Source organism: Artemia sp. Qi Xiang Cuo, chromosome 1, assembly GCF_049724085.1.
Source record: "Artemia sp. Qi Xiang Cuo chromosome 1, ASM4972408v1, whole genome shotgun sequence".
Taxonomy (NCBI): Eukaryota; Metazoa; Arthropoda; class Branchiopoda; order Anostraca; family Artemiidae; genus Artemia; species Artemia sp. Qi Xiang Cuo.
The window spans coordinates 99,740,295-99,750,010 of record NC_142794.1 but is presented as its reverse complement, the minus strand read 5'-3'; the positions used below and the strand labels follow the sequence as shown (position 1 = coordinate 99,750,010).

The 9,716-nt window shown below is 33.9% G+C and overlaps 1 protein-coding gene across 1 annotated transcript in view; it reads left to right on the top strand.

Annotated features, from left to right (window-relative positions):
- LOC148956991 (glycine receptor subunit alpha-2-like) overlaps positions 1 to 9,349 on the top strand; it is a 210,468-nt gene extending 201,119 nt beyond the window's left edge. The window contains exon 8 of the mRNA XM_089092734.1: positions 9,296 to 9,349. Within this exon, the coding sequence (XP_088948860.1) occupies positions 9,296 to 9,349 (54 nt within the window). The remainder of the gene's footprint in view (positions 1 to 9,295) is intronic.
- Positions 9,350 to 9,716: the final 367 nt, after the last annotated feature.

Genomic DNA, 9,716 nt, shown 5'->3' with positions numbered 1-9,716 from the left:
CTGTACACCGGAATGTATAAAGTGTTTAAATAATTTTGAAATGGCAATGATTCGATTTGTAATGCCTTGTCTTACAATCGTCAGATTAGGGCAAGTAACTGCACTGAAGAGACCTAGAACAGAACTTGTTGACGCTCTTAAGGGGAGAATAGTATATCTACCTGTTGATGTGCAAGCAAATGCAGATATTCAGCCTGAAAAACTTCTTAACATTGATAGTTTTGTAGTCATTGTCAATGGTCAGCCTACTTACAACAAGAATGTTTGGACTGCACTAATAGATCTGAGAAAAGTCCATGAAGCACTGTTGTGGTTAAGAGAGAACAACAGTCTCTATAAAACAATACATGCATACACCCTAGAAGATTTAAATAAAATACTTGAAGCACGTCTTGCTGAAAAAGCGGTTGGGGTTGATAATTTACCTGAAATACCGGAAGCTGCAATCCTTCAGAAACTGACAGAAAGCGCAAAATCTACATTGGTTGAACATTTTTCTGTCCAGCCTCTCAATTCAGCGGTTCCAAAAGACTTTATAATAAAGATCGAACTCTTCCCTATACTAACTTTCATAGGCAACTTCACTATAGTTAAGATTACAGCATTTATATTATACATAATTATAAATTATAAAAGGTTCAAATGTTCGAAGATTATAGAGTTAAAAATTTTCCCACACCGGGAATCGAGCCCGGGTCTGTTAAGTGAAAGTTAAATATCCTAGCCACTAGACCATATGGGACCATCAGGAAGTATGATTTAAGAGCCATATGCATATTATTATTTCACCATACCAATTATAATAAGGTCAAAACAAAATCGTTGACTTGCAATCTTACTTTTGACACATTAGTTAAATCTTCATCAGACTTAAAAAATATTTTGCTAATTTTACATGAAAGAACGAACCTTAGCCCAGAGTAGCAGAAATAAGAATATCTAGGTTGCAGTGGTAGCTAACAACCTATTACATAATCTGGGTTTAAGTTGTAGCTAGCAACCTAGTAAGAAACGCCAAATTAAAAGATGATCATTAGAAGAACAAACAATTGCTTATATTGGACTTAGTTAGCTGCCCGATTCTTTGAGGTTCGTCTCTTACTATTCCAAAGAAGAAAAAGCCGTAGGCTTTTTCCTGTTTGTAATAATACATTAAAAGATAACCATATGTGACGTAATCCGGGTTGCAGCGGTAGCTAGCAACCTAGTAAGAGACGATCACCTCCAATGTCAAGAAATATAAAACCCCCCAACTCCTAAAAAAAGAGTCAGATCAAAACAAAAAGTACACCATTAGAACCGCCTTTTCCAAAACCCCTATATAAAAACTTACCGCCCTTTGGCTTGAATAACATAGAAAATATATTGGTTTGAAAATCAAGAAAATTGACTTTAGCCACGTTATTCTCCACAAACGGGATATTTTTTTCTTTCCGCTTTTTTTTCCTCCTCAGCTAGCTGGGCACTGGAAAATCATAGAGAGCTTTATAATAGCTCATTTTAAAGGAAATTCCCACATCTAGTGCCTTTTGTAATTAAAAATAAAATACTTTTTAAAGTAGAATCAATTTTGTCAAAAAAATTGCATTTTTGATGTATTTTCATACTGCAGTTTTTTCAAAGATATTTGAATTTTGAAGCAATCAAACAGTTCATGGTAATGAACTCTATAGTAATAATTGCTAATTGTCTCAATAGTAATCGAAACTCTAAAGAACGAAATTTTGATACCAATAGATACATCAAAGCAAACAGTTCGTGATAACGAACTGTATGTTGTATAGTAAGAGCGACTCGTCTCAATAGTAAAACTTGCTACATCTAGTTCCTTCTGTAATTAAAGATAAAATATTTTTTTAATAGTTGCGGTTTGCAGTGGTAGCTAGGAACCTAATTAAAAGAGATCATTCGAATCCGGGTTGCAGCGGTAGCTAGCAACCTAGTAAGAGACGATCACCTCCAATGTTAAGAAATATAAAACCCCCCCACTCCTAAAAAAAGAGTCATATCAAAACAAAACGTACAACATTAGAACATCATTGTCAGAATCAACTATAAAGGAAACTTAAAGACCTTTGGCTTGAATAACAAAGAAAATATATTGGCTTGAAAATCAATAAAATTGAATTTTACCACGTTATTCTCCACAAACGGGATATTTTTTTCTTTCCGCTTTTTTTCCTGCTCAGCTAGCTGGGCACTGGAAAATCATAGAGAGCTGTATAATAGCTAATTTTAATGGAAATTGCAACATCTAGTCACTTTTGTATTTAAAAATAAAATACTTTTTAAAGTAGAATCAATTTTGTCAAAAAAAATGCATTATTGATGTAATTTCATACTTCAGTCTTTTCAAAGATATTTGAATTTTGAAGCAATAAAACAGTCCATGGTAATGAACTCTATAGTAATAATAGCTACTTGTCTCAATAGTAACCGACACTCCTGGAACCAAAATTTTCTTTTTTGGCTTAATCGCTAAAATTATTATGTAAACTGCAAAAATATTTATGATGCCTAATCAGTAATAGTAATTTTTTAATTTAAACAACAAAAATACATGAAAATTCTAAAATTAGTTTTGCTTTTTGTCTCCTGGAAGAATCAGGGTTGCAGCGGTAGCTAGCAACCTAGTAAGAGACGATCACGTCCAATGTTAAGAAATATAAAAACCCATAGTTCCTAACAAAGGAGTCAGATCAAAACAAAAAGTACACCGTTAGAACCGCCTTGTCCGAAACCCCTGTATAGGAAACTTTCTGTCCCTTGGCTTGAACAGCAAGAGAAATATATTGGCTTTAAAATCAAGAAAATTGACTTTAACCACGTTATTCTCCCCAAACGGGATATTTTTTTTCTCTTTTCTTTTGTATCCAGAGATAGCTTGGCACTAGAACATCGTAGAGGGTTGTTCAATAGCTCATTTTAAAGGAAATTAATTGGGTTAAAAATCTATAGTAACTAAAATAAATTATTTCTAAAAGAGAATAAATTTTTCCACCAAAAACTGCATTTTCAATGTCTTTTCACACTGCAGTCTTTCAAACATAATCGCATACCAGCGGTAAGATTTGAACCCACGCCTCCGAAGAGACTGGTGGCTAACACCAGTGTCTTGGACCACTCGGCCAGGCTGCCTCTCATAAATAACTATATATGTGAATCTGGGTTGCAGCAGTAGCTAGCAATCTAGTAAGAGACGATCAGTCCTATGCTAAGAAATATAAAAACCCAAAGCTCCTAAAAATTGAGTCAAATCAAAACAAAAGTACATCATTAGAACTACCTTGTCTGAAACCCTACTAGATAAATAATGAATCTCATTATAGCTTTATATTAGAGCTATGACGTGAATAGAAAAACACGAAATTATATTGTTGTTTCTGATGACGTCATGAAATAATATCATTGCGCTATGACGTCAATAAAATCCTTACGCCGTGATGTCATAATTACTACTTAAGAACGACAAAGATGTAAATTCTCTCATTCTTGATTAGAATAATGGTTAGATCGAAGCAATTATAATAAAGAACGACCACTTGCCTCTACTAAATTTTATAGGCCACTTAACTATAGTGTAGGCTAGTATTTTACATTAAAGAGCGATCTATAGTCCAGTTTTAAATTAATTGCATTAAAAGACGATCACTGGAATAAAAACCATTGCAAACATTGGGCTTAGTTAGCTACTCAACTTTTTTAGGTTCGTTCAAAGAAATTAGCCACTTGATTGTTCGAGGTTCGGCTCTTACTATTCCAAAGAAGAAAAAGCCGTAGGCTATTTCCTGTTTGTAATCATATGTCCTTAAAAGTATACGGGTTGCAGCGGTAGCTAGCAAACCTAATAAGAGACGATCACGTCCAATGTTAAGAAATATAAAAACCCATAAATTCTAAGAAAATTTACAATGACGAACGAACTGTAACCCATAGTAACTGAAGTATTAAATCAAACAGTTCATGGTCATAATAAAGACCTGAGTAATGACTTATTTTAAAGGAAACTGCTGTATATAGAAACCTTTTGTAATTAACAAAAATAATTTTTAAAATAAAATAAATTGTTACGATATGATCTGGATTGCAGCGGTATTATAATAAAGATCGAACTCTTCCCTATACTAACTTGCATACGCAACTTCACTATAGTTAAGATTACAGTATTTATATTATACATCATTATAGATTATAAAAGGTTCAAATGTTCGAAGATTATCCGGGTTGCAGCGGTAGCTAGCAACCTAGTAAGAGACGATCACGTCCAATGTTAAGAAATATAAAACCCCCTAACTCCTAAAAAAAGAGTCAGATCAAAACAAAAAGTACACCATTAGAACCGCCTTTTCCAAAACCCCTATATAAAAACTTACCGCCCTTTGGCTTGAATAACATAGAAAATATATTGGTTTGAAAATCAAGAAAATTGACTTTAACCACGTTATTCTCCACAAACGGGATATTTTTTTCTTTCCGCTTTTTCTTTCTCCTCAGCTAGCTGGGCACTGGAAAATCATAGAGAGCTTTATAATAGCTCATTTTAAAGGAAATTGCTACATCTAGTGCCTTTTGTAATTAAAAATAAAATTCTTTTTAAAGTAGAATCAATTTTGTCAAAAAAATTACATTTTTGATGTATTTTCATACTGCAGTTTTTTCAAAGATATTTGAATTTTGAAGCAATCAAACAGTTCATGGTAATAAACTCTATAGTAATAATTGCTAATTGTCTCAATAGTAATCGAAACTCTAAAGAACGAAATTTTGATACCAATAGATACATCAAAGCAAACAGTTCGTGATAACGAACTGTATGTTGTCTAGTAAGAGCGACTCGTCTCAATAGTAAAACTTGGTACATCTAGTTCCTTCTGTAATTAAAGATAAAATATTTTTTTAATAGTTGCGGTTTGCAGTGGTAGCTAGGAACCTAATTAAAAGAGATCATTCGAATCCGGGTTGCAGCGGTAGCTAGCAACCTAGTAAGAGACGATCACCTCCAATGTTAAGAAATATAAAACCACCCAACTCCTAAAAAAAGAGTCAGATCAAAAAAAAACGTACACCATTAGAACCACCTTGTCCTAATCCACTATATAGGAAACTTACAGCCCTTTGGCTTGAATAACAAAGAAAATATATTGGCTTGAAAATCAAGAAAATTGACTTTTACCACGTTATTCTCCACAAACGGGATATTTTTTTCTTTCCGCTTTTTTCCTGCTCAGCTAGCTGGGCACTGGAAAATCATAGAGAGCTGTATAATAGCTCATTTTAATGGAAATTGCAACATCTAGTCACTTTTGTATTTAAAAATAAAATACTTTTTACAGTAGAATCAATTTTGTCAAAAAAATTGCATTTTTGATGTATTTTCATACTGCAGTCTTTTCAAAGATATTTGAATTTTGAAGCAATAGAACAGTCCATGGTAATGAACTCTATAGTAATAATAGCTACTTGTCTCAATAGTAACCGAAACTCCTGGAACCAAAATTTTCTTTTTTGGCTTAATCGCTAAAATTATTATGTAAACTGCAAAAATATTTATGATGCCTAATCAGTAATAGTAATTTTTTAATTTAAACAACAAAAATACATGAAAATTCTAAAATTAGTTTTGCTTTTTGTCTCCTGGAAGAATCAGGGTTGCAGCGGTAGCTAGCAACCTAGTAAGAGACGATCACGTCCAATGTTAAGAAATATAAAAACCCATAGTTCCTAACAAAGAAGTCAGATCAAAACAAAAAGTACACCATTAGAACCGCCTTGTTCGAAACCCCTGTATAGAAAACTTTCTGTCCCTTGGCTTGAACAGCAAGGGAAATATATTGGCTTGAAAATCAAGAAAATTGACTTTAACCACGTTATTCTCCCCAAACGGGATATTTTTTTTCTCTTTTCTTTTGTATCCAGAGATAGCTTGGCACTGGAACATCGTAGAGGGTTCTTCAATAGCTCATTTTAAAGGAAATTAATTGGGTTAAAAATCTATAGTAACTAAAATAAATTATTTCTAAAAGAGAATAAATTTTTCCACCAAAAACTGCATTTTCAATGTCTTTTCACACTGCAGTCTTTCAAATATAATCGCATACCAGCGGTAAGATTTGAACCCACGCCTCCGAAGAGACTGGTGGCTAACACCAGTGTCTTGGACCACTCGGCCAGGCTGCCTCTCATAAATAACTATATATGTGAATCTGGGTTGCAGCTGTAGCTAGCAATCTAGTAAGAGACGATCAGTCCTATGCTAAGAAATATAAAAACCCAAAGCTCCTAAAAATTGAGTCAAATCAAAACAAAAGTACATCATTAGAACTACCTTGTCTGAAACCCTACTAGATAAATAATGAATCTCATTATAGCTTTATATTAGAGCTATGACGTGAATAGAAAAACACGAAATTATATTGTTGTTTCTGATGACGTCATGAAATAATATCATTGCGCTATGACGTCAATAAAATCATTACGCCGTGATGTCATAATTACTACTTAAGAACGACAAAGATGTAAATTCTCTCATTCTTGATTAGAATAATGGTTAGATCGAAGCAATTATAATAAAGAACGACCACTTGCCTCTACTAAATTTTATAGGCCACTTAACTATAGTGTAGGCTAGTATTTTACATTAAAGAGCGATCTATAGTCCAGTTTTAAATTAATTGCATTAAAAGACGATCACTGGAATAAAAACCACTGCAAACATTGGGCTTAGTTAGCTACTCAACTTTTTTAGGTTCGTTCAAAGAAATTAGCCACTTGATTGCTCGAGGTTCGGCTCTTACTATTTTAAAGAAGAAAAAGCCGTAGGCTATTTCCTGTTTGTAATCATATGTCCTTAAAAGTATACGGGTTGCAGCGGTAGCTAGCAAACCTAATAAGAGACGATCACGTCCAATGTTAAGAAATATAAAAACCCATAAATTCTAAGAAAATTTACAATGACGAACGAACTGTAACCCATAGTAACTGAAGTATTAAATCAAACAGTTCATGGTCATAATAAAGACCTGAGTAATGACTTATTTTAAAGGAAACTGCTGTATATAGAAACCTTTTGTAATTAACAAAAATAATTTTTAAAATAAAATAAATTGTTACGATATGATCTGGGTTGCAGCGGTATTATAATAAAGATCGAACTCTTCCCTATACTAACTTGCATACGCAACTTCACTATAGTTAAGATTACAGTATTTATATTATACATCATTATAGATTATAAAAGGTTCAAATGTTCGAAGATTATTTACAGTAAAGAACGACTACAAGTACATAATGACAGTAAGGAATTGAATTTCTATGGAGTACCGAAAAAATTCAACTATTATGATGGAGGATATGTTACAGTAAAGAACGATCTCTCGCCCATAGTAACTGATATATGGTGTTTCCAAGGGTATTATAATAAAGAACGACCTCATGCCTATACTAAACTTTATACGCCACTGAATTATAGTATAGGTTAGTAATTCCACAGATAGCTTGACATTGGAACATCGTAGAGAGTTGTTCAATGGCTCATTTAAAGGAATTTACAGTAAAGAACGATCGCTCATGCATAGTAACTGATATATGGTGGTTACAGGGGTAGTTACTTTTGGTTCGTCTCTTACTATTTCAAAGAAGAAAAAGCCGTAGGCTTTTTCCTGTTTGTAATGATATAGCATAGAACGAATTCCAAGTTGTAACTGACGTCATCCTGGTTGTTATTTATAGTAAAGAACGAACTCTTGCCCTTAGTTACCTACTATGTCATGTCAAATTAGCTAATTAATTTAATCTAATTTTGTTTAAGTATAATTCCCACACCGGGATTCAAACCCAAGACAATTAATTGAAAGCCAACTACCCTAAACCACTAAACCATATGAGATAAATATAGAAAGGTAATTAATTTTTTTATGATCTCTTATAGCATAAATTTCATCGGATATAGCTGAAACCTAGTAAAGAAGAAACCACGGCACATAGTAACTATTTCCGGGTTTCAGCGGTATACATAAAGGCTCAATCATCGAATATCCGGGTTGCAGCGGTAGCTAGCAACCTAGTAAGAGACGATCACGTCCAATGTTAAGAAATATTTACAGTAAAGAACGACTACAAGTACATAATGACAGTAAGGAATTGAATTTCTATGGAGTACCGAAAAAATTCAACTATTATGATGGAGGATATGTTACAGTAAAGAACGATCTCTCGCCCATAGTAACTGATATATGGTGTTTCCAAGGGTATTATAATAAGGAACGAACTGTAACCCATAGTATTATAATAAAGAACGAATATAAAGTTATTATAATCATTACATAAATGATCAATCAAAAATGGTGTCATTTATCAAATAGCTCGTGGTAACGAGTTTTCCGGGTTGCAGCGGTAGCTAGCAACCTAGTAAGAGACGATCACGTCCAATGTTAAGAAATATAAAAACCCATAGTTCTTAAAAAAAGAGTCAGATCAAAACAAAAAGTACACCATTAGATATTATTAAGGTCTGTTCGTTTTCCTGGAATATATAACTTTGCGTACAGCATTACCGTCTTCTCTCCTCTGAAACCCTGGCTAAAATCTCGATCTGAGAAAAATACTATTTAAGACGTAGAAAGCCCTAGACCGAAAAAAAACAACATATAGCTTCCTTTAAATGCGTGCATAGCTTCAACCGGACAAGCACTCAACTTCACCCAAGTTATAGAAGAGCAGCCAAGCATAAGTCACAAAAATGGAAGATGCACAATGATGTCAACGTACTTTTCAGTTATTCAAAACCGGATATACTATTCTTGATTGCCATCTTAAATTTAAAAACCAAACCCGCTGATACTATGGTACTACCGTATATGTGATTTCACATTGATGACCTCATTAAAGAATGTGAGATGATTCTTATGACGTATAATATGTTAAGAGTTGGCACAAAATGAGTTTGAATTGACAGGATAAAGTATGATTTTTTTCACTTCCGAACATTTTCTTAAGAAAAAAAGTCATACGCGATTTGGTACTTGTTAAGAATCCGATGGACACGCGGAAACTGAAGTTTCGTTAATGCTAATGTAATAAAACAAAATAGGATGAAAATATAATAGTTTATCTTAAATTACCTTAAATCGCATCTTCTAGCGATTAAGGTTGAAGAACCTGTAGATGTCGCCAGGTAACGTTGACACGATAATCTTCATGTCACAGCTGTATTATCAATATTTACATATATACAGGACAACAGTTCATAACACAGCTCATAACAACAGGACAATTAACACAATTTTCATATTTACAGGATAGTTTGGTTTCCTTGTTGGGTGTCACTAGATGTATCGGCGGCCGGGCATAATTGAGGGCTAAAGGGGGCGGAAGGCACCTAATAGACCCTGCTCGATGATACTGGTTTGTTCCACTGTGTCTTCAATGACTTGCCGCTCCAGTCATGGTCAACACCAATCTTGAAGCTATCAACTGATCTGGTCAACATGATAGATTCGCTGAGTGAATTCCGCACTGAAACAACGCGATTGATGAAGAAGTTGAACTGTTCATACTTACTACTAAATTTTTGACGCAGTTTTATGGTATTTCCTCGTGTTCTGGTGTATTCACTGTGATCGAAAACGGGCTTGATGGTGTCACTGGTCATCATCTTAAAAGCGAGGAAGATATCTCCTCTTCTCTCTATGGTGCGTTAGGGCAGACAGGTCAGGCTT